Source organism: Lissotriton helveticus, chromosome 1_1 (assembly GCF_964261635.1).
Source record: "Lissotriton helveticus chromosome 1_1, aLisHel1.1, whole genome shotgun sequence".
NCBI lineage: Eukaryota > Metazoa > Chordata > Amphibia > Caudata > Salamandridae > Lissotriton > Lissotriton helveticus.
The window spans coordinates 1,857,359,849-1,857,385,843 of NC_136057.1; the positions used below are offsets into that span (position 1 = coordinate 1,857,359,849).

The 25,995-nt window shown below is 45.7% G+C and overlaps 1 protein-coding gene across 1 annotated transcript in view; it reads left to right on the plus strand.

The window, feature by feature from the left end:
- The window catches only part of UCHL5 (ubiquitin C-terminal hydrolase L5), a 244,634-nt gene that overhangs the window by 92,553 nt on the left and 126,086 nt on the right, over positions 1 to 25,995 (plus strand). Inside the window, exons 5-6 of the mRNA XM_078641508.1 lie at positions 686 to 747; positions 3,992 to 4,122. Of these exons, the coding sequence (XP_078497634.1) occupies positions 686 to 747; positions 3,992 to 4,122 (193 nt within the window). The remainder of the gene's footprint in view (positions 1 to 685; positions 748 to 3,991; positions 4,123 to 25,995) is intronic.

Sequence of the window (25,995 nt, forward strand, 5' to 3'; positions counted from 1 at the left end):
TGACTTCAGAGCCGCTATTTAAGCCTTCATACTGTTGAATAGGGATGGTGGTAATGCCCTACTCCATGGCCTCCTAGGCTCCACACGGGCACTCCTTAAGGGCATTCTACACGCTGCTGCACATCTCATCCAGGGCATGAAGAAATATGATTGCATCGCCCCCTTCTTGCTGGACTCCATTGGCTCCTGTTGCTGGCCCCCACCATGTTCAAAACTAGCTACATCATTTACAAAGCCATCAAGACCAGCACCCTCTCTAATCTTGCAGACTTGCTCACCACCTGTGGTGGGTTTCGACACACTCTCAGCACAGGCTCATCTGTAAAAGACATTTTACAAACTACTTTTTCCATCTATGCACCTAGTATCTGGAAAAACATCCTGGTGTCCATCAGGACCTCCCAATCGATGCTCCAGTTTATGAAAGAGTTAAAGACTCATCTCTTTAAAGAACACTACATCACAATGCATTAACCATCCACAACCCAGTTTCCTTTCCTCCTGCTACTGGTTTACAAGGTTCATATACCTGCATACATAATACTTGCTATTGCAAGCAGTTAAATTTTTACTAGTCATGTGGTATCACTTGGTAACAGGGCTGTCTGTGAGAACCATCTAGCCTGAGGGGGTAACTCCTCTTGTGTGCATTTACTTGGTAATATCTATCTTTGTCTCGTTTCAGATGAAGGGCTTGGCGCTCAGTAACTCAGAGCTGATTCGACAAGTTCACAACAGTTTTGCCAGGTAAGTGTTGTTGAAACTTGCACCATAGATCAGATGGTTACAACAGCATGACCCGATATCATTTATCTTGCTGGTGATACTTGTGCATTGGCTTTTGAAAAACGCTGCCTCCAATGATCTTTGTGACTGTGCCACCATTTTTATTGATGTGCAACAGCCAATGCCGGAATACTGTGTGATATCTATGAATGAATAAAGAGATATTTATCAGTTTTAACTGCTGCTTCAGAAGAAGCGTCCTTGTGCTTGCATAAATCCAGTCGGATAGTGTTGAAGAATATAGCTCTCCAAACACTGTTTTCAACTGTGCCTTGAACAGGCTTTCGCTAGAGATGGCGCAAAGGGAGAGAAGAAGCCTTTCAGGATCCTGTACTGAGAAGGATCTGCCCCAGATCTGACTTTTCAGAATCTGAGGGCACATAATAAATTGAGATTAGAAGAGCGAAGTGCCCTAGCAGGGGAGTAGTGTTCAAGCTGGTCTTGGATGTAGCCAGGGCCCTTTAGTTGGAAGGCTATATGAGTTTTAATGAGAGTATTGAATTTTATCCTTGACTTGATAGGAAGCAGGGCAAATCTTTTAGCCCTTGTCTAATAGACTGGTGTTTGGGGATATTCTGGATGAGCCTAGGTGCAGCATTTTGAATCCATTGTAGTCGTGATAGCAGATTCTGGGGGCACCTAGATAGAGTACGTTGGCGTAGTCCAACCTGGAGGTGATTAGTGTCTAGGGGAAGATATTTTAGAAGCTTTCTTAGGGATTTTAGCAGACCAAAGAATGTAGCAGTGGTGACTTTGACATGGAGTTTGTAGGAAAGTGCAGTGTCCATCAAGAGGCCCAGATTTCTGACTACTGTAGAAGGGGTAGGGGCAGGCCCCAAAGTTGGATGGCCAGAGATGCAGTTCGTTAAGAGGGGAGGTGGAGCCAAATATCAAGATTTCAGTTTTGTCAGAGTTGAGTTGTAAACAACTGTTGTGCATCCATTGAGCAATGGATGCAAGACAGCCCTGAAAATGTCCAATTACATTGTCATTAACCTGATGGAAGGATAGCATAAGCTGAGTATCCTCTACGTAGGGGACGATACTGATACCCCAACTTTGTGCGAAACGTGCTAATGAAGCCAATTAAATATTAAATAGGGTTTGACTCAATGATGAGCCCTGAAGAACACCACATATAATGGCCCTAGACTGGGAGTTAAAGGGAGAGAGGAAGACCGCCTGTTGTCTGTGTGTTAGGAAGGAACAAAACCATTTCAGAGCGCGGCTTATAACTTCTGCCTGCTTCCGCCTTTGAAGGAGGATCCGGTGCAACACGGTGTCGAAGGCGATGGAAAGATATAGCAAGATGACCACGTCTTCTGCCCCGACTCGAGGTTGCCCCATATGTGTTCTGTGATTGCCAGAAGGGATAATTCCGTTATGAACCCAGCACAGAACCTATCTAGGTGGAATGTAGAATCTTGTTCTGTTCCACATAACTGGTGTCTGACGCTCACCAGTGATTTTAGCTTCTTGCCAAGGTGTGGAAGGGGAGAGATGGGCCTATAACTGCGCAAGGTGCACAGGTTGGTGTTCACCTTTTTTACATTTTTTATTTTTTATCAATGGGATGGCCAGTGCCTTTTTCCAGCTTAACAGCACCATGCAACTCTCTATATAGTGCATTGATTTGTGGGCTAATGGCAGAGGCTGCCCAGTAAAGCATAGGGGGAGGATTGGGATCAAGGGTTGAGCCACATTTGATGTTATGAATAATGTACTCTGTGTCGGCCAGTGGAATTGGTTCGAAAGACTCAAGCCGTACCACGGTCGTGGCTGTGGCAGTGATGGAAGTTGACTTAGGGGTGTAGGTGTCAGACCGATTGTTTAAATTGGAATAGATGTTTCCCACTTTCAAGTGGAAAAATAAGGCAAGATCCTCAGCCAGGGATTGTAATGTAGGTACACTCTGTTTGCAAGCCTCAGCCTGCAAAAAAAAATGGACAATTTTAAAACTCGCTCTGGGGTGTTTTTAGCGGCTGCAATTTGCGATGGAAAAATATAGCAGTTTTTGATTTAAAAAAAATATATATATTTCTCTGAAACTGTTTAAGTGCTATAAGCCCACTTGTCCTCAATGTCATAGTCCCTACGCCACAACCTTTTCACTTGTTCGCATTTCAGTCTTTCTTCCTGAAGACCAGGCGTAAACTAGTTAGCTGAGGGTGCAGATCTTTTTCAAGAATGTGATTTGAGGGGGGCCGTTTCTTAAAGCCTTGTACTAGGAGGGAGTTGAAGGAGGTGATGGTGACCTACATTTCCTTCGAGGTGATCCCCCTCAATCTGGGAGAGGATATGTAATAGACTGGCCTCTGGGATAGTCCTCCACGGCCTGGAGATACTCTTGGACTTAGTAGGGCACTATCGGGTACGAGGAAGGGATACAAGAAGGGGCACAAAAAATTATGTGTCCAGATTAATGTAATGGAGAACTGACCGTAAAGGAGGGGTAGAGAATATTAGATCTAGTGTATGACCTCCGCTATGAGCAGCACCCACTACCAGTTGGGGAAAGTTGAGGTCAATCATTGCCTCGCTAAATAACCCTGCTGCCCTACAGTTAGGATTCTGGAGCTCATGACTTGGCAGAATTGTTTAACAAATATATAAGGATATAGAGATGTATCGTTTTCATATAGAGTGCTACATACTTGTTTTTGCCCAGTTTCTAAGCACTTCACCTTTCAAAGGCAATAGAGCTGTTGCAAAGGAGGATTGAGATTTCACCCTGGTGGCACCAAATGGTATAGTGGTTTAGCTGAGATTTAGAACGAAGATCTAGATCGGAGATCTGCTGATTGCAAATCCACCAACCTAGTCACTAGACCCGTCTGTCTCTTTGTCTGGGTGGAGGTTTGATGTTAAAGGGTTTTGCATATTTTAGTGGAGATAAACATGAAAATAACTGATTTTTCTACATGTTCTGAACAAGTTATTTGACTTGTCAGTGGGAGTAGACTACTTTCCTTTTAGTGCCTAGGAATGCATAGCATGTCACTATTAGTGTTCTCTGCCATGATTGTTTGCTGTGTTTCTCATGAGAGGAGAATCTCTGCAGTGAATGTGCTAAATCTGACCTGTCTCTTATACTGTAAACTTTCCAAGTCGTGCATACATGTTGGAGAAAGTACATTTTTTTAATGTTGCTCATTGTTAAACAGCTGAAATGCTGCAATCTTATTTACGTTTTCACCTATTGCAGGCAACAGATGTTCGAGTTTGATGCCAAGCCTTCTGCAAAAGATGAAGATGCCTTCCACTTTGTAAGCTACGTTCCTGTGTTCGGCAGACTGTATGAACTGGACGGGCTGCGAGAAGGGCCGATTGATTTGGGTACTTCATCTTTATTGTTAGTGCTGAGCGCAAAATGCAATGTAAATTGTAAATGTAAATGTAGTATACTTGTAAAGCGCACAGCTGCCCCAGCAACGGGGCGTCCCGGCGCTGTATAACTCTGGGGAACCCGTCCTGGCTTTCCCTGTGGGATGGTCCCTTGCTGGGAGTCCCCAAGGTGGAGCCAGGCATCCCCGGAATTGGTGGGGCCATTGTGGAGATTAGGCAAGCTAATGCCCAGAGTTGCCGAGTGGAACCCCTGATTAGAGTAAGCACCGAAGCGAGAATTATCGAGTCCGCTGACCAAGGTCCACGACCCTGCCGCGTCGGGAATTGAACCCTGGTCCCAGGCTGACTTCTGCTCTCAGGCCTGCCGCCTCTAACCAGTGAGCCACACTACTCCACAATGTGTAGATCTGGTCTCTGACATGCTGCTGTTATCATCAGGGATGGCCATTCTCTTATGATTCTTCATATTTTTGCTTTCCCTGCAATGTATGCAAATGACTTAGATGCCCTTTTCTCCTCTCTCCCAAACTTTGACAGATACCACACTGAACCAGGGTCCCCTTTGGTGATGCACCTTAAGTGTATGCTAAATGGCACATCAGTAATTCATAATAACACACAATCATTGCTTGCAATGAAAGAAATTGTGGCTTGGTAAAAGGGATGCCATTTAAGGCAGATATCTTCTCCTACCATTCTGGAATATGCTTTTTAAAATCCTTTGTTTTGTGTGCGCAACAATTTTTTAATGTTTATGTAATGGTATGAAAACGGCAAGGGATTTGCGAGATGTAAAGTTGTCTACTGCATGCATATTCTTTAGACAACCGTTAGCGTTCAGTGAGTATGGAAGCTCCTAATATCGTCCCAAAATGTACTTTGTTTCAATTAGGACACTCAAGATTGCATTATGAAAATTGTTGAGCATTACTTAGAAACAAAGTATTCAGGGGTTCTCTTCCAGGGGATCCTCATCAATAGTCATAAGCATTAGAATATTCACACTATATTCTATGTGCCCCATATATATATATATATATATATATATATATATATATATATATATATTTCACCAAATATTCCCCAGAAGGGGAAAACAACGGGTCGCACAGCCAGTTCAGATTTAAACAGCAATCCTTTTTATTTTTTCAATTCACAGGGCAAATAGCGCATTGATCTACGCGTTTCGGTGTCACTCCACCTTGCTCACGATCACCGGGTTTGCCCCACCCACAAACATTTAAACATCTTTACTGATTTCCCCTGTGAACTTGAGGTTGCACTCATTGTCGTTTAGCACTGAAATATACTCATTAGCCTCTTCTATAGACCCATTCCACACTAGGAACAGGTCGTCAATGTACCTGACGTTCACAGGGGAAATCAGTAAAGATAAGGTTAATTACCTGGATTTACAAGTGAGTGTGAGGAATGGTAAGATCAGCACCCAACTTTATCGTAAACCGACTGCGGGCAATAGCGTTTTACACGCTTCGAGCAGCCATTCCCGTAAACTTATTTCCAACATCCCTTACGGGGAATTTTTACGATTAAAACGCAATTGCACTCATAATGAAGATTTTGAACAAGCTGCCACAGATAGCACCGAGAGGTTCCGCAATAGAGGATACAATTCTAACTTGCTTCAAGAAACCTTGAATAAAGTCAAAAAGATACCTCGCAGCCAATTGTTTGAAAAGAAAAAGATTACCCCTTCTGAAGAGACTCAATTCCGCATGATTACATCGTTTGCTGCGGATTCATTTAGATTAAGATCCATCTTGTCCAGACATTGGCACATTCTTAAATCTGACCCAATTGTAGGTCCAGATATTCCTGCTGTGCCTTCTATCACCTTTAGGAGGGCAAGATCGCTGCGAGATGAAATGGTCCATAGTTATCTCCCATCAGAGAAGAAACAGTTAGGAACTCTGAAAGACGCAAAAGGTTTCTTCCCGTGCGGGAAATGCAAAGCCTGCTCAGCAAGCAAAAGAACTTTAGCATATGATGTGCCAGGTTGCAAAGGTGGCAAGAAAATCACAAAATGTATGTCTTGCCACACAGACCACGCAGTTTACTGTTTGGTCTGCCCTTGTTCGTTGAGGTATGTGGGGAGTACCATCAACCCTGTTAAACTCCGGATATTGGAAACCATGCAGGCGATTGCTAATAAAGATTTCAGCTATCCAGTAGCACGGCATTTTGCCATCAAACACAAGAGTGATAGGAATCTCTTAAGATATTTCTGCCTAGATCAAGTGATTGAAAACCCTAGAGGAGGCAATCGATTCTCTTAAGATATTTCTGCCTAGATCAAGTGATTGAAAACCCTAGAGGAGGCAATCGATTACAGGTCCTGAGAAGATTAGAATCTAGATTTATTATAGACCTTGAGACCAGGGCTCCGAAGGGACTGAATATGGGGGAGGAACTTGCTTCTCACTTGGGCTAAGATTATGTTCTACGATATAAGAGTAACCGTGCTAAACTGTTTGCAATAATTTTGATGATGTGACTGGGTGAAACTCTGAAGATGTACATAGTGAAAGTAAGTTTTAGTGTCAAAGTGGGATATGTGATTTGTTTTTTCACTGACCTGAGAACCTAGCAACCTGATATTAGGTTGCAACTGCCGATCCACGGCAAGATTTTGCTCAGTAGAGCGTTTGTTTCTAATATAGCGATTTTTGCTTTAATTATGCATTTTTTAAATGCCTTGTCTCTCAGGTACGTGTGTGTTTTCTGGACTTCATTGTCCTTTATAACCTTTGCCGATACACGGCGAGATTGTTTAATGTGTAAATGCACTAACGTCTTTGCGGATGTTTTAAATACAATTCAAATATTGTGGATTTCAATATCTCATGCTGACAAAATGTATAGAACGTATGCGTTCAAAGATGGCGCGCTGCATATACCTAAATGTATCAGTCTTTTGTTTGTGTTGATGTATAGCATGAACACAGATAAGGGTGTAATTTATGGCGCTCTGATGGTAACACTGACGAAGGGATTTCATTCCCGAAACGCGTCTGCTTTTTTGAATAAACCGTTTTGCTAAATATACTGCTGCTGCCCGTGCGAGTGCTGTTTTTTCCTGTAAACCCGGCTGGGTATTTTTGGGAAACTGGAGCCTGCATATTTCACGCGAACACCATCGCGTTACTCAGCACCCGCCCTGAGAGTGACTCACGCATTTGGTGTTTTGGAGCTTTAATATATATATATATATATATATATATATATATATATATATATATATATATATATATATATTGCCGCTCCGATATCTTTTAACTCCAAAAGAAATCCGGCACTCACAGGAGAAGTTTCTAGGTTTGTTTAATGACAGCAAACAAACACTAAGCAGACAAACGCGTTTCGGTTTCCTTCGTCAGTGTCTACTACTGACACGAAGGAGGCAGGTTTAAAAACAATTCGTCATTTCAGGCATGTTCATAGAAAGGAGACTTAAGTAAAACCCTGTGAGCAAAGTTATACCGTTGTCTATTACATTCTGATACTATTGTAAAGACGACATGTAGTAATTTCATACATTTTAAATTACAATTCGCTTATTTACATTTATAATGATTGATTCGAAGACCTAATTAATCACATGATTAATGTGCCTTTCATTTCATTACTACGTCGTTTTTATAGATGTGTTATAAAGCCGTGGATCGGCATTTCTCACAGGGTTATTACAAATTATCACATTGTCGGGCAAAATTCTCCTCCTCTTACTTTCCTAAGTGAGATGATAATTCTTCATTTTTATTAAGACCTGTAGGGGCCTTGGTTTGTAGATCGATTATATAACGGGACTCCAACCGTCTTAGTCTCCGTAGTCTATCCCCACCCCTTGGGTCCACAGGTACACAGTCTAGTGCAAAATACTGGAGTAATTCTCTTTTGCTTTTGTGTCTAATAGCAAAGTGTTTCGCTACGGGATAATTGAAATCCTTATTTACAATTGCTCGTTGGTGCTCAAGTATTCTGAGTTTCACATTTTTGACTGTACTGCCTATATATTTCAGTCCACATGGACATATTAGGCAGTACACAGCATGGGTGGTTTGACATGTGAGAAATTTTGAAATTCTTTTCTTATCATTCACCCCTGGTATCTCATATGTGGTTACTCTTTTGCTGTTCTCACATGCCTTACACTTCCCGCAGGGGAAGAAGCCCGGCATATCTCTTATTCTCCCTGTTGTGTCTATCTTGTCGCGCAAATGGCTGTGTACAATTTTGTCCTTTATTGATCTCCCTTTCCTGAAGGTAATTAGGGGTGAGATTGGGATATCCTTCCCTATGATTTGGTCAGTTTTAAGGATATGCCAGCTTCTCTTAAGTATTTTTCTCAGGTGATTTGAGTCTTCTGAGAAGGTAGTAATCAGCCTGAATTTCCCTCCATGTTTGTCTTGATCCCTTTCTCTTTCTTTCAGTAGCTCTTCTCGAGGAATTCTCTCTACCTTTTTAAAGGTTTTTTCTAAGAGATTTTCGTTATATCCTCTAGATTTAAATCTACTTATGCTGTCTTGGGCTGCTTTTATGAAGTCAGTGTTCCTTGAGCAATTCCTTTTGATTCTAAGGAGTTCCCCATATGGTATGCTTCTCACCAATGGAGGAGGATGGCTGCTTTCGGCATGTAATACCGAATTGCCGGCTGTCGCTTTTCTAAAAAGCTCTGTCTCAATTTTCTCACCCCTTAAGGTTACTCTCAGGTCAAGGTAATTTACTGTTGATACACTTATATCTGCTGTGAATCTTAGATTGATATTGTTCTGATTTAGTTCAGCTACAAACTCTTCTGCAGAACTAACTGACCCTTCCCATACAAGGAAAAGGTCATCGATGTATCGATACCAAATTTTTAGATTTTCTGCCCATTTCTCAAATTTGGGGCTCTTGGTGACCTGCTCCTCCCACCAGCCGACGAAAAGGTTCGCGTAGCTGGGAGCGAAGCAGGTCCCCATCGCGGTCCCCGTAGTCTGCCTGTAAAGTTGTCCCTGGAACAAAAAGATATTGTTGAACAAACAGTACTGTATGAACTCTAAGAGCATTTCATTATGTTTTGCAAACTTCATAGGTTTTTTGTCAAAAAAATACTTGATTGCCATCAGTCCCTGTTGGTGATCAATGCTCGTATAGAGACTGGTTATGTCCATAGTTATTAATATGTACATTGGTTTGCATACCACATCCTTAATTTTGTTCACAAAATCTTTAGTATCCCTAATGTATGAGTTTAGCTGTAAAACACTCTGAAAAAGAAAATGGTCAATATAAATGGACATGTTTTCTGATACACTTCCGATAGAGGAGACAATTGGTCTCCCCGGCGGATTCTTATTGTCCTTGTGTATCTTGGGCAAATGATAAAAGGTGGGGATTGTCGGGTTATTGTTTTTCAGGAAAAAATACTCATCAGTATCTAGCATGTTATTGCTGTGCCATTTATTCAGTAATGTTAAATATTCAGTGAGACTCTCTTCATATTTAACTTTTGTTGTTTTTTCATAGGATATCCCATTGTCCAATTGTTTACGTGCTTCTTGGCAATATTGTTCCCTTGACATCACCACGATGTTTCCACCTTTATCTGATGGTTTACAGATTATATTCTCATCCTTGTCCAATTTGGCTAGAATTTCTCTTTGTTCCTTAGTCATATTTGTCTTTTTCTTTTTCATTTTTTTCTGATTTTTCCGAAAATTTATCAAATCCTTGATTACAGCGTCTGAGAACGCATCGATAGCATCATAAGGCATCGTAGGTACGAATTGTGAGGGGGGTTTAAAGTTAGTTGTTGGTGCCTCTTGTTCGACTCCCACTTTTCTAGTTCTTTGTGTGAGTGAGTCTTCAGACTCCCTGCCCTCTTCTTCTTCCGTTCTTAGGTCTTCCAAGATCTCCCATGTAGTGAGATCATCGATAGTGAGAATGTCAGTTTCTTGTATATTCAATTTTCTCTTTTCTTTCACAGTTGGTTTTAGTTTGAAAAATTTGTGAAGCTTCATTTTACGAATGAAGGCGAATAGGTCAATCCTTGTCTGGGTAAATTCAAGTCTCTCGTTGGGACAAAAAGATAGGCCCAATTTTAATGTTTTTTCTTCCAATGGTGTTAATACTTTATCGGTGAGGTTGATAATTGTCAAGTCATCCTCCTCTTCTACCATCTTGTTCCACGCTTGCTCCTCGTAACTCTGGAAGTTGCGCTGTTTTTGCCTTTTCCTTTTCCCCTTCCAGCCCCCTCTTCTGGTTCTTCTGTGGTTTCCGGGGGCTTGCTTTTTCCTCCCCGCAACCAGGATGCTCTGATTAGATTGAATTCTAAATGAAAAGGAGTTTTCTGGGGTTTCTCTTTAGAGGAGCCTGCCATTTCATCACCAGATTGATCATTCTCCGTAACTTCAGATTCTGATGTCTCAACTCTTGGGGTTGTGACAGGGTTAGCTCTCTTTTTGCTCATTTCCTTTCGTGGGGCATCGAATTTTTTCGCAAATGTTAAAATTCTCCCCTGAGCATAATCCCTTTCGTCTCTTTCGTATTTTTCTTGTTTCCTTTGACGGATTTTTAATTCATATCGTTCTAGTCGTTTTTTCATCTCTGATCTTAAAGTGTCCTTTTTTGATGCATTCGAATCTTTATTTATTTCTTCCTCCAATAATTTGATGTCTTCAATTGCCTTGTCTCTATCACTCCAGGCAAATTGTATCAGCAGTTTTAACATTCCCTGGCTGGACAGGGCTGTGTGTTCGGCCCATAATTCCAACAGCCGGGGATCCGGGTTTTCATACGCCGGGATGGTATATATCCTTAATCCCCTCGGCACCCTCTCAACGTCAACATAGTTTTGCAGGGAGGTGGCTTCCCACCATTTTCTGATTTCCCTTTCCCGTAGTCTTTCCAATTGTATAAAGAGATTGCTCAGTGAGTCCTTGCTCCCCGTGCTCTCACTCGGTTTTGCCCCACCAGTCTCTTTTTGCCGTTTCTGGAACATGCCTAGTGCTGCCTCCTTGCGTGCCTTATCACCGAACATGTCATCATCCATCCTGGATATTATAGGTTGGTGAACGTGTAATTTTTAAACTTCTCCCTCGCCCTGCCTCTCACACCATATGAGTCACACCTACACGCACTCGAGCTTACCCGCTAGTGAAGCCTCACTCTCCCGGGTTGCTCTCCGCTGCGTGGTCTTCGGTGTGTGGTTTTCCGGTGAGCGCGGTGCCCCGTCGTTGAAATGCCGCTCTGTTGCGTCAAGGAACCGGGGCACTCGTGGGCGGGTGCCTGTCGTGGTGACGCCCCACGTCTCAAATTGCCGCTCCGATATCTTTTAACTCCAAAAGAAATCCGGCACTCACAGGAGAAGTTTCTAGGTTTGTTTAATGACAGCAAACAAACACTAAGCAGACAAACGCGTTTCGGTTTCCTTCGTCAGTGTCTACTACTGACACGAAGGAGGCAGGTTTAAAAACAATTCGTCATTTCAGGCATGTTCATAGAAAGGAGACTTAAGTAAAACCCTGTGAGCAAAGTTATACCGTTGTCTATTACATTCTGATACTATTGTAAAGACGACATGTAGTAATTTCATACATTTTAAATTACAATTCGCTTATTTACATTTATAATGATTGATTCGAAGACCTAATTAATCACATGATTAATGTGCCTTTCATTTCATTACTACGTCGTTTTTATAGATGTGACGTAGTAATGAAATGAAAGGCACATTAATCATGTGATTAATTAGGTCTTCGAATCAATCATTATAAATGTAAATAAGCGAATTGTAATTTAAAATGTATGAAATTACTACATGTCGTCTTTACAATAGTATCAGAATGTAATAGACAACGGTATAACTTTGCTCACAGGGTTTTACTTAAGTCTCCTTTCTATGAACATGCCTGAAATGACGAATTGTTTTTAAACCTGCCTCCTTCGTGTCAGTAGTAGACACTGACGAAGGAAACCGAAACGCGTTTGTCTGCTTAGTGTTTGTTTGCTGTCATTAAACAAACCTAGAAACTTCTCCTGTGAGTGCCGGATTTCTTTTGGAGTTAAAAGATATCGGAGCGGCAATTTGAGACGTGGGGCGTCACCACGACAGGCACCCGCCCACGAGTGCCCCGGTTCCTTGACGCAACAGAGCGGCATTTCAACGACGGGGCACCGCGCTCACCGGAAAACCACACACCGAAGACCACGCAGCGGAGAGCAACCCGGGAGAGTGAGGCTTCACTAGCGGGTAAGCTCGAGTGCGTGTAGGTGCGACTCATATGGTGTGAGAGGCAGGGCGAGGGAGAAGTTTAAAAATTACACGTTCACCAACCTATAATATCCAGGATGGATGATGACATGTTCGGTGATGAGGCACGCAAGGAGGCAGCACTAGGCATGTTCCAGAAACGGCAAAAAGAGACTGGTGGGGCAAAACCGAGTGAGAGCACGGGGAGCAAGGACTCACTGAGCAATCTCTTTATACAATTGGAAAGACTACGGGAAAGGGAAATCAGAAAATGGTGGGAAGCCACCTCCCTGCAAAACTATGTTGACGTTGAGAGGGTGCCGAGGGGATTAAGGATATATACCATCCCGGCGTATGAAAACCCGGATCCCCGGCTGTTGGAATTATGGGCCGAACACACAGCCCTGTCCAGCCAGGGAATGTTAAAACTGCTGATACAATTTGCCTGGAGTGATAGAGACAAGGCAATTGAAGACATCAAATTATTGGAGGAAGAAATAAATAAAGATTCGAATGCATCAAAAAAGGACACTTTAAGATCAGAGATGAAAAAACGACTAGAACGATATGAATTAAAAATCCGTCAAAGGAAACAAGAAAAATACGAAAGAGACGAAAGGGATTATGCTCAGGGGAGAATTTTAACATTTGCGAAAAAATTCGATGCCCCACGAAAGGAAATGAGCAAAAAGAGAGCTAACCCTGTCACAACCCCAAGAGTTGAGACATCAGAATCTGAAGTTACGGAGAATGATCAATCTGGTGATGAAATGGCAGGCTCCTCTAAAGAGAAACCCCAGAAAACTCCTTTTCATTTAGAATTCAATCTAATCAGAGCATCCTGGTTGCGGGGAGGAAAAAGCAAGCCCCCGGAAACCACAGAAGAACCAGAAGAGGGGGCTGGAAGGGGAAAAGGAAAAGGCAAAAACAGCGCAACTTCCAGAGTTACGAGGAGCAAGCGTGGAACAAGATGGTAGAAGAGGAGGATGACTTGACAATTATCAACCTCACCGATAAAGTATTAACACCATTGGAAGAAAAAACATTAAAATTGGGCCTATCTTTTTGTCCCAACGAGAGACTTGAATTTACCCAGACAAGGATTGACCTATTCGCCTTCATTCGTAAAATGAAGCTTCACAAATTTTTCAAACTAAAACCAACTGTGAAAGAAAAGAGAAAATTGAATATACAAGAAACTGACATTCTCACTATCGATGATCTCACTACATGGGAGATCTTGGAAGACCTAAGAACGGAAGAAGAAGAGGGCAGGGAGTCTGAAGACTCACTCACACAAAGAACTAGAAAAGTGGGAGTCGAACAAGAGGCACCAACAACTAACTTTAAACCCCCCTCACAATTCGTACCTACGATGCCTTATGATGCTATCGATGCGTTCTCAGACGCTGTAATCAAGGATTTGATAAATTTTCGGAAAAATCAGAAAAAAATGAAAAAGAAAAAGACAAATATGACTAAGGAACAAAGAGAAATTCTAGCCAAATTGGACAAGGATGAGAATATAATCTGTAAACCATCAGATAAAGGTGGAAACATCGTGGTGATGTCAAGGGAACAATATTGCCAAGAAGCACGTAAACAATTAGACAATGGGATATCCTATGAAAAAACAACAAAAGTTAAATATGAAGAGAGTCTCACTGAATATTTAACATTACTGAATAAATGGCACAGCAATAACATGCTAGATACTGATGAGTATTTTTTCCTGAAAAACAATAACCCGACAATCCCCACCTTTTATCATTTGCCCAAGATACACAAGGACAATAAGAATCCGCCGGGGAGACCAATTGTCTCCTCTATCGGAAGTGTATCAGAAAACATGTCCATTTATATTGACCATTTTCTTTTTCAGAGTGTTTTACAGCTAAACTCATACATTAGGGATACTAAAGATTTTGTGAACAAAATTAAGGATGTGGTATGCAAACCAATGTACATATTAATAACTATGGACATAACCAGTCTCTATACGAGCATTGATCACCAACAGGGACTGATGGCAATCAAGTATTTTTTTGACAAAAAACCTATGAAGTTTGCAAAACATAATGAAATGCTCTTAGAGTTCATACAGTACTGTTTGTTCAACAATATCTTTTTGTTCCAGGGACAACTTTACAGGCAGACTACGGGGACCGCGATGGGGACCTGCTTCGCTCCCAGCTACGCGAACCTTTTCGTCGGCTGGTGGGAGGAGCAGGTCACCAAGAGCCCCAAATTTGAGAAATGGGCAGAAAATCTAAAAATTTGGTATCGATACATCGATGACCTTTTCCTTGTATGGGAAGGGTCAGTTAGTTCTGCAGAAGAGTTTGTAGCTGAACTAAATCAGAACAATATCAATCTAAGATTCACAGCAGATATAAGTGTATCAACAGTAAATTACCTTGACCTGAGAGTAACCTTAAGGGGTGAGAAAATTGAGACAGAGCTTTTTAGAAAAGCGACAGCCGGCAATTCGGTATTACATGCCGAAAGCAGCCATCCTCCTCCATTGGTGAGAAGCATACCATATGGGGAACTCCTTAGAATCAAAAGGAATTGCTCAAGGAACACTGACTTCATAAAAGCAGCCCAAGACAGCATAAGTAGATTTAAATCTAGAGGATATAACGAAAATCTCTTAGAAAAAACCTTTAAAAAGGTAGAGAGAATTCCTCGAGAAGAGCTACTGAAAGAAAGAGAAAGGGATCAAGACAAACATGGAGGGAAATTCAGGCTGATTACTACCTTCTCAGAAGACTCAAATCACCTGAGAAAAATACTTAAGAGAAGCTGGCATATCCTTAAAACTGACCAAATCATAGGGAAGGATATCCCAATCTCACCCCTAATTACCTTCAGGAAAGGGAGATCAATAAAGGACAAAATTGTACACAGCCATTTGCGCGACAAGATAGACACAACAGGGAGAATAAGAGATATGCCGGGCTTCTTCCCCTGCGGGAAGTGTAAGGCATGTGAGAACAGCAAAAGAGTAACCACATATGAGATACCAGGGGTGAATGATAAGAAAAGAATTTCAAAATTTCTCACATGTCAAACCACCCATGCTGTGTACTGCCTAATATGTCCATGTGGACTGAAATATATAGGCAGTACAGTCAAAAATGTGAAACTCAGAATACTTGAGCACCAACGAGCAATTGTAAATAAGGATTTCAATTATCCCGTAGCGAAACACTTTGCTATTAGACACAAAAGCAAAAGAGAATTACTCCAGTATTTTGCACTAGACTGTGTACCTGTGGACCCAAGGGGTGGGGATAGACTACGGAGACTAAGACGGTTGGAGTCCCGTTATATAATCGATCTACAAACCAAGGCCCCTACAGGTCTTAATAAAAATGAAGAATTATCATCTCACTTAGGAAAGTAAGAGGAGGAGAATTTTGCCCGACAATGTGATAATTTGTAATAACCCTGTGAGAAATGCCGATCCACGGCTTTATAACACATCTATAAAAACGACGTAGTAATGAAATGAAAGGCACATTAATCATGTGATTAATTAGGTCTTCGAATCAATCATTATAAATGTAAATAAGCGAATTGTAATTTAAAATGTATGAAATTACTACATGTCGTCTTTACAATAGTATCAGAATGTAATAGACAACGGTATAACTTTGCTCACAGGGTTTTACTTAAGTCTCCTTTCTATGAACATGCCTGAAATGACGAATTGTTTTTAAACCTGCCTCCTTCGTGTCAGTAGTAGACACTGACGAAGGAAACCGAAACGCGTTTGTCTGCTTAGTGTTTGTTTGCTGTCATTAAACAAACCTAGAAACTTCTCCTGTGAGTGCCGGATTTCTTTTGGAGTTAAAAGATATCGGAGCGGCAATTTGAGACGTGGGGCGTCACCACGACAGGCACCCGCCCACGAGTGCCCCGGTTCCTTGACGCAACAGAGCGGCATATATATATATATATATATATATCCAAATCACACCAGAGCTGAAATAAGCTGTAAAGAATTTCCACCATACATGAATAATATGCATTAGAAACATGAGAAACGACACCAAAGATTGTTTAGAAACTGTTTTAATGCTTAGGCAGCAGTAGAAATTCTTATAACTCACTGAAAGCATAGAAAGCTCCCAGGCTGCATTGCAAACACACAGTCTAAAAAGAATGAAAAGCTAACCTGTAGCTGTATACAAAAAAACTGACACCGTGCCTTTAAGGCACCCATGACCCCCGGTATCCCATCATGCCTCAGGGGTGACTGTTAGGTCAGTTGTTCTTTCCGGCTCCTTCAGGAAGGATCCTGGTTACACAGCTCCACTAATTTCTGTTTTCTGACAGAAAATTACTTCTTTTTGAAGCTACTTACTTTGACATTTTACATCTAGTCAAGTAGGAAACTGTCTTTTTAAGTCAGTTTGGTGAGCATTTTCAGCTGAGAATGCCTTTACTTTTTGACAAATGTCCTTCTTGTGGAAACAAGAAAGCAAAATCAGACAATCACGACGTTTGTATCCTGTGTCTGCCTGAAGAACATGATCCAGGCACCTGTCCTCACTGCGAGCACCTGTCAGGAAGAACTCTCAAAGACAGGGAAAGAATTCGCATCTATGGCCTGGCTCACAGGTCATCCAGAGGAAGGTCTCCGGTGAAGAAGGGTTCCAAGAAGGCTAGAACATCTTCAAAAGTGAAGTCTTCCCACCCTTCAGCTTCAGCATCAGGCTTGGCGCTGAGGAAAGAACCACCGATGGGTCGTGTGCCTTCAAATCTACCGTCGACGGCGAGCCCGCCGTCGAAAAGAAGAACATGTACGTCGACGACGTCGAAGGATCCAGCTCCGTCGTCGAAATCCCCTCTGCCGTCGTCAACCGGGCGGCGATCGGCGTCGAGGAAGGTAACTCCGCCGCCGTCAACCGGGCGACGGTCGGCGTCGAGATCCAAGGCCCCTCCACCGTCGTCAACTTGGCGACGATCGGCGTCTAGGGAGGTCACTCCTCCGCCGTTGTCATCCAAACGGCGACCAGCGTCGAGGTGTGACCCCCTCCGCCGTCGTCTAAGAAACGACGCTCGGCGTCGATGTTGGACCCGGCCTCGTGGCGTGGCCCGTCTCTGTCCCTCAGACCCCTGCGCGGCGTCCCCGTAAGAATAGCCTGCACCCAGCAGCCTGGTAGTCTCACCCCCGATGAGCCCGAACCCCCGTCAACTCACGACCAGGCCGCATGTCCCCGTCCCGCTCACGGCTCCGAGCACCTAGACCTGGCATGCCCCACAAGGCCCGGACGCCATCTTCCCCTCCCGACATCCCTGTCTCCTTGGGCCTAGCGTGACCCCGGCCCCAGCGAAACCCAGCCTCCAAAGGCGCGCCAGTCCCAGCCGGAGGGTAAAGGGCTCCCCGAGTGAGATAAGCCAGGGAGTTTCGATGGCACCTCCGGCCTCCCCTGAGAGACTGGTATCTGTCACACCTTTGGCCTCCCCTGTGGGCCAGTTTCGATCACCCCTCTGGCCTCCCCGAGGGCTGGCTCCAGACCTGCTGGGCGTCTGGGAATTCCCGGACCCTTCCTTCAAAGGGATCAAAGAGCCAACCGCCGGACCTCGCCAACGACCAGCCCCCAGGGCCTGAGACCTCCGCCTGCAAGGGTCCGGAGATCAAAGAGCGAAAGGACTATAACTGGGCCCGCCCAACAGCTAGCAGGCAGTTGTATCTTGGACCTGAAGCCCTGCTGATCTGATCGCTGCTGATCCTAAAGAGACTCATCCTGAACCTCTGAGCCCTGCTGACGCTGTCGCGGCTCCTTCTTCGCCTTAAGGAACTGAACTACCGGAGCCCTGCTGACGCTGTCGCGGCTCGACATCTAAAGACCACCGGAGCCCTGCTGACGCTGTCGCGGCTCGACATCTAAAGACCACCGGAGCCCTGCTGACGCTGTCGCGGCTCGACATCTAAAGACCACCGGAGCCCTGCTGACGCTGTCGCGGCTCGACATCTAAGACCATCGGAGCCCTGCCGTCGCGGCTCGAGCTGAACTTGCAACCATCCGAGCCCTGCTGACGCTGTCGCGGCTCTCACGAACCCCTCCCGATCGAGCCCTGCTGACCTCGTCGCGGCTCAAGGAGTACTCTGGTCCGGCTGGACCATCGAGACCACCATCACGACCGGGCCGACTCGACGAAGGTGAGGCAGCCAGTACGACCACCATCCCATACCCCCCGGCTCGAGGATTGAGAGCTGTGCGTGGGGTACGCCTCGTACTGACCCAGAGACTAAAAGGCTGGCCCGCTTCCCCCTTCCCGAATCCTCAGAGACTTTGTGGTCCTGTGGCCACTGTGTACATAAGAGTGTTTCCTTCGTTATTTGCTTATATAAAGAACTTGTTCCTAAAATCCAACGGTGTGGTGTCTGTTCGTAGTGTGGTGTGAGCTCAGAGTGTACGATCCCAGACCCAAAGTCCTCCCCGGTGAGGACCTCACAATCAAGCCTCGGCAAGTTCTGTGGGAGAGGTGGATCTTTGGGGTGTCTGGGTGAGCACAACCTGGCCCTCGGAGATTGCCCCTTCTAACAGTCGAGGACCAAGACCCCTCTGCCGTCGACAGAAAAACATCGGTCGCCGTCGAGGAAGCAGTCTCCGTCGGCGTTTCGTCGACTCTCTGCGTCGAGGGTGACCAATACCCCTCCGCCGTCGTCGCACAGACATTCGACGTCGAGACAGAGGGCTCCGTCGACGGCTGGTCATCGCCGTTCGACGTCGAGAGAGAAGGCTCCGTCGACGGCTGGTCATCACCGTTCGACGTCGAGAGAGAAGGCTCCGCCGACGGCTGGTCATCGCCGTTCGACGTCGAGAGAGGGCTCCGTCGACGGCTGGTCATCACCGTTCGACGTCGAGAGACCATAGATCCTCGCATTGATCGCCGTCGAGGCATTCGAAGTCGAGATTGTTGGACCCGCCGACTCCCCAGAGGCGTTCGACGTCGATAGAAAAACATACGACACCGGAACGCTCGACGTCAAGGCCTTCAGAAAGGGCTCGATCGTCGTCGAGAAACTCTGTGATCATGGTAACGGAGTCAGCTTCTCGTCATTCTACTTCGCAGTCTTCTGGCTCCTCAATAACATCTTCAAGGTCCAGAAGTCCTGTCCCCAGGTCTCCTGTGCGTCAGCCAGATCCTTCGGCTGCGGAGGTCAGACTATCACCCAGATGGTACAAATCATTGGACCATTGGCGAGAGTCAGGGGCTACCAAACGGATGCAAGAGTATGTCAGTACGCAGCACAGATCTCCTCTCCAGAGACTGGTAGATGAAGTGGACAGGCGTAGTCCTCCCAGGCGCCAAGCAGACAAATCGCCTGTGAGAAGACCAACCAGAACTCACTCTCCCAGAAGGGAAAATCCGGTGAGATCCCGATCTCCCAGAGAAGATCCTGTCAGATCTCGTTCACAAAGAGGACAGGATCCGGTCAGATCTCGCTCTCCTAGAAAGGAAGAGCATCCAAGAAGATCACGTGAGAGGAGGCACGGTGCTCACCGTAGACATCGAAGAACTCCGTCTACTTCCTCTGCCTCTTCGACCAGGTCTTCCAAGAGGGATTACTCTCCCACGTTGACGGATAGTCCTACTTCCAGATCCTCTCCAGTGGATGACATCGGCACTTATCTGGATGTCCTACAAAGAGGAGCTCAGAAACTGAGCATTGAAATGTCTGTCCCCCAGGTTACTACGACAGTGATTTTTGAAACTTTGCACAAAAAAATCTATCTCTCGTCCATTGCTACCTTTAGTCCCGGGGATTATGGATCCGGTCAAGGATGTTTTCCTAACCCCAGCAGCCATCAGAGCGGTGCCAGCCCGCATACAGAAGAAATACAAGCCGACTTCTTCTGACCCCGTTTTTGTAAAATCTGACCCTCCAGCAGACTCTGTGATAGTGGCAGCGGCGAGGAAGACGCATGCAGTTGCTGCTTCCTCTTCAGTCCCACCAGATAAGGACAGCAAATCTCAAGATTCGTGGGGTCGCAAAGTTTGCAATTCAGCTGCCTCCACACTGAAGGTCTCCAGTGCGGCCGCACTGCTGGGTAGATATGACAGAGCCGTATGGGATTCCATGGAGAAGTCCAAACTGCCAAAGGAAGACCAGAAGGACTTCGAAGAAACTGTGACAGAAGGATGTCTGGTGGCGAACCAGTTGATAAGCACAGCAGCGGACGGTGCAGTGCTTGCGGCACATTCCTACTCACATGGGGTTTGTGCCAGGAGGTCAGCTTGGTTGCGCCTCACAGGGCTGAAGCCGGATGCTCAGCATCGCATCCTTAATCTTCCTTTTTCGGGTTCCTCTCTCTTCGGGGAACATGCAGACGAAGAGATGACCCGGATGAAGACTGAACTGGATACGGTAAAAGCGGTGGGTTTGGAGAAGAAAAAAAAATTCAAACGCCGCTTTAAGACCAACAGGGGGAGAGGAGCTCCACAGAGGGTTCAAACCCCTCAGTGGTCCCAGAATAAGAACCAAGGAAAATCCCAGTTCCGAGGCAAATCCAACAGAGGTAGAGGAGGTCACCAGCAGTCCTCTACCACCACGAGAGGAGGAAAGGCTTGATCAGTGGCTTCCTCTGGCGCCGTTGCCCACTCCAGTGGGAGGAAGTGCTGCACAACACCTGACAGAGTGGGTCAGCATCACAAAAGATCAGTGGGTGCTGAATATACTGCGCAATGGATACAGGCTACGTTTCCGTGCGCTCCCGAAAAGCATTCCTCCAAAGACCTCTTGCCCTCACCAGCTGAGCTTGCTCCGCAGAGAAGTGTCAGTCCTACTACAAAAAAGAGCTATAGAGGAAGTTCCTCCCTCTCAAAGAGGAAAGGGAGTCTACTCAAGATACTTTTTTGTCCCCAAAAAAGATCAGGAGGACAAGTTCAGGCCTATACTAGATCTGCGTCTCCTAAACAAAGTCATCGTCAGAGAAAAGTTCCGCATGTTAGCTCTTCACCAAATATGCCCACATCTTCAAGCAGGAGATTGGATGTGTTCGGTGGATCTGCAAGATGCATACTTTCACATTCCGATTGCTCTACAGCATCGCAAGTACTTGAGGTTTGTCGTAGGAAGCAAACACTACCAGTACAAGGTGCTACCCTTCGGTCTCAAGTCCGCACCACGAGTCTTCACCAAATGCATGGCAGTGGTGGCGGCTTTTCTTCACAAAAAAGGACTCTTCATTTACCCACACCTGGACGACTGGCTCCTAAAGGGCCCGTCTCCGGTTCAGGTGACGCACGATCTGCAACTTTGCCTACACCAGTTGCACAGGCTCGGTCTCCATGTGAACCTGGAGAAGTCAGTCCAGCGGCCGACACAGTCCATCCACTACCTAGGCTCCGTTCTGGACACAAAATTGTGAAAAGCGTTTCCTTCGGAGGAGAGACTTTTTTCCAGGAGACAGATGTGCGGGATTCTATTGGAGTCTCGGCTTCCAACAGTCCGACAGGTAGCCTCCCTGCTGGGTTCCATGGCGTCCTGCATTTTTCTCATCCCGAACGCCAGGCTGAGAATGCGCCCTCTACAACAGGCTCTCGAAGACCAGTGGGACCAGGCAACAGGGCATTGGGAAGATCGTATCACCCTTTCCCAAACAGCGAAGGATGCCATCAAATGGTGGACTCGTACGAGAAATGTGCTGGTGGGAGTACCTTTTCATCAGCCACTACCCACCCAGTCTATAGTAACAGATGCCTCTCTACAAGGCTGGGGAGCGCACATGTGTCCCCTTCAGATTCCGGGTCAGTGGTCTGCACAGGAGCAGACGTACCACATAAACATGCTGGAGCTCAGAGCGGTGTTTCTAGCTCTCAAAGCTTTTCTTCCAGCGATCGAGTCCAATTCAGTCTTAGTTCAGACAGACAATACAACCACCATGTTCTATCTGAACAAACAAGGAGGCACACGATCTCGACCTTTCTCCCGGGAGGCTCAAACCATCTGGCACTGGCTTCTCTCTCGAAACCTGTCAGTGGTGGCGGTGCACCTTCCAGGAGAGTTTTTTTTTTTTTTTTTTTTTTGCAGAGTTTTATATAGCGCGAACTAGACCCGAACCGAATCAGGTATCAGAGCGCTTTACATATTTTTCCAGTTACGTTACATTTTTACATTTCCAGTTACTTTCATTTTAGGCACGGGGAGATTAAGTGATTTGCCCAGAATCACAGGAGGTTTTGGCATCGTTACCGAGACTCGAACCCAGGTCCGAGGTCGAGCGCCCTAGCCGTTAGGCCAACCCCTCTCCCCATCATCAAACATCAAAGCAGACGCACTCAGCAGGCACTTGGAAGATCAGCCAGACTGGTTGCTAAACGACGAAGTGGTAGAAGAGCTTTTTCGTTGTTGGGGGCATCCAGCCATAGACTTGTTTGCGGACGAAGAAAACGCAAAATGCCACGCCTTCGCGTCCAGATTCCACCGGCCAGGGACGCAGGGGAACGCTCTCCTGATGGATTGGTCGGGAACTTTTGCCTACGCGTTTCCTCCCCTACCTCTGATTCCGAAGGTAGTTTCCAAGCTCCTCAGGTCGGACATGGAAATGATCTTGATAGCTCCGGATTGGCCACGACAGTGGTGGTACCCGGACCTACTGCATCTGTCTGTGTGTCCACACAGACGACTTCCTTGCAAACCGGACCTGTTGAGCAAGATGAACGGGAGGATACTACATCCCAACCTCTCATCACTGAACCTGACAGCATGGCACCTGAGGTCCTGCAATATGGGCATTTGAATCTGCCTCCCGAATGTATGCACATTTTAAAGGAGGCTAAGAGACCTTCCACGAGAGCGTCTTATGCGTTCAAGTGGAAAAGATTCTACATATGGCGTAGGGATCATCACTTAGATCCGACTAAAGGGCAGGAGGAGGTAATCCTGCCATACCTCCTTGGCAACATCTGATTTGAAATATGCTTCCATTAGAGTGCATTTGTCAGCCATAGTAGCGTACAGGAAATCACCAGATCAGATTTCTTTCTTTCAGGTTCCCGTGGTTAAGGACTTCCTCCAGGGGTTAAAAAAAAAGTGTATCCCCCTGTGCGAAATCCTTCTCCTCCTTGGGAATTGAACCTGGTTCTATCCAGGTTAATGTCACCTCCTTTCGAGCCCATCCACAAGGCCTCCTTGCAACACCTCTCTTGGAAGGCGGCCTTTTTGGTGGCGATTACCTCAGCGCGCAGAGTGAGCGAGATACAAGCACTCTGTGCGAAGGAACCATATACTGTTTTCCACCACAATAGAGTAGTCCTGAGGGCTCATCCCTCTTTCTTGCCTAAAGTGGTTTTTGATTTTCATATAAATCAGTCCATTTCCCTCCCTTCGTTTTTTCCAAATCCTACGACCCCAGCCGAGCGGTCACTGCACTCCTTGGATCTTAAAAGAGTGCTCAAGTTCTATTTGGAAAAGACTAAAGGGATCAGGAAAATGGATCAACTGTTTGTGAACTATGGTTCAATGAGAACGGGCTTTCCAGCGGCCAAGAGGTCCATCTCCAGATGGATTGTCTCTTCCATTAAATTGGCCTATCCGCTTGCAGGCAAGCCTTTATTGGTGTTACCCAAAGCGCATTCCACTAGAGGGAAAGCCGCTACAGTAGCTTTCTTACATGACATTCCAATGTCAAATATGCAAGGTTGCAACCTGGAAATCGGTTCATACCTTTACGAGGCATTACTGTCTCGAATCTGATTCCAGGGCCGATACTCAAGTAGGGCAAGCCTCCTTGAGAAATCTGTTTGGGTAGCCTATAGCCTGCTCAGGCTTGTTGATGAGATTACTGTCTTGTCATTCCTTTGCCCGCAGGGATGAGGAGAGGCTCGCTATTCTATTCTAATGCTTATGACTATTGATGAGGATCCCCTGGAAGAGAAGGATTAGTTACTTACCTGTAATCCTAGTTCTCTTCCAGGGGTATCCTCATCAAAGTCATAAGCAACCCTCCCGCCTCCCCGGGCAAAGGATACTCTTTAATAAGGAGATATTGTTTTGTTTTTTGTTTTTAAACCTTTATTGTACAAAGAGTGCTCACAAATACGGGCCTACAACCCAACGGGCTGGCCACCACATAATAGAAGCAAAATGAGCAATACAAGTTTGTCCACAGGATATGACAGCACAAACACAGGAGAGAAACCAAAAGCCATAGAGCAATCAGCAGGGACAGGATATTGGAAGGTTGATTTTCTTTTATGGGAACGGGGAGTACAGGATCATGATGGGCAGTGAGTCAATCAACAAGGGAGGGGCCGTGGTGAGCCGCGATCCGGCGATCATAAAAATACAGGAGAAATCCAACACAAAGTAAACATATCGATAAATACAGGCACAATTGGAGTACCACAAGGAAAGGCAATGTCGTTCGCCGTCCAGCTCCCACCCACCACAGCAACAACCCGACTTAACAAACCTAAGTAAAAGACCCCATCGTAAAAAGCAATACGATACGCACCCCAACAAAAGGAAGGAAGTCCCCCATGAAGAGGGAGGGGAAGGAAGAAAAAGGAAAAAAAGAAGGGACTCCTACCCAACCACGCGCCCCCCGGCGACAAAGCAGGAAAACAGAAACCGGTACACGGCATACATTAAAGGTCGATGACAGAACACATAGCGAACCATAATCACAATACGACCGGAAGGTCAACGCATCAGAAACACCCCAGGGGGACACATGACGAGACAGGGTCCCGAAAAAGCGAATACTCAAGAGCCATAGAACAAAAAAAAGGGGGAGAAAAAAGGGGGGGGGGAAAAAGACCCCCCAAAGTGACAGACCCCCCCACCCACCCCTCAAGCCCACCCTGCACCCCTGCAGAAGGCTATGGCCTACCCCCCAGCAGCGTGCCTGTCGCCCTAATTAGAACCCGAAGTATAGAAGAGCAAAGAAAAGACGGAAACAAAAGACAAAAACAGGGGAGGGGAAGGGAAAAAGGGAAAAGAACACACACGGGAGAGGGCCAAGAGACAGTATTATCTGTATCCACCCACCCGCCTGAGACAAAGGGCAGAGCCCTCGGGAAGTCAAAAAGTATCAGGATACACTCCAGGAGTACCATAAAGTCACGTATAAGCATACCGTTACATGCCGATCATCCAACCAGTACAAGACTACCGCACACAGAGGTCAATTTGTATCAGCCCTGTCCTTGTCTGTCCAAAGTTGTAGCGGTCCGATCCACTGAGAACCAGACCGCGAAGAACCGAAGGCATAGAACAGGGAGATCAGACGGCAGTCCAGATAAGACACGTGGAGGAAAACACGGAAGATCCAGGAAAGTCATGGAACATCGCACACAATGCAGGCACAGTTTCAGGGACAGTTCCAAAGAGGCCGACCCCGCTGGGTTGGCACAGGAACCATGGCCGGTCGGTCGAGGCGAAAAGAGGCAGGAAGAGTCATCGAGTCCAGGCCAGACGGAATCCGGCCCCCGGACCAGCGGCAAAGGAGACAGCACAGGACAATGAAGGGCAACGGAACTCCGCACACCCACAGACGCAGCTGTCGCCGGGGCCACATTTCCTAGGATAGTTCCAGCCGCACCCTGCAACGGTGAAGCCACACCTGGGTTTGAGGGCCCGAACG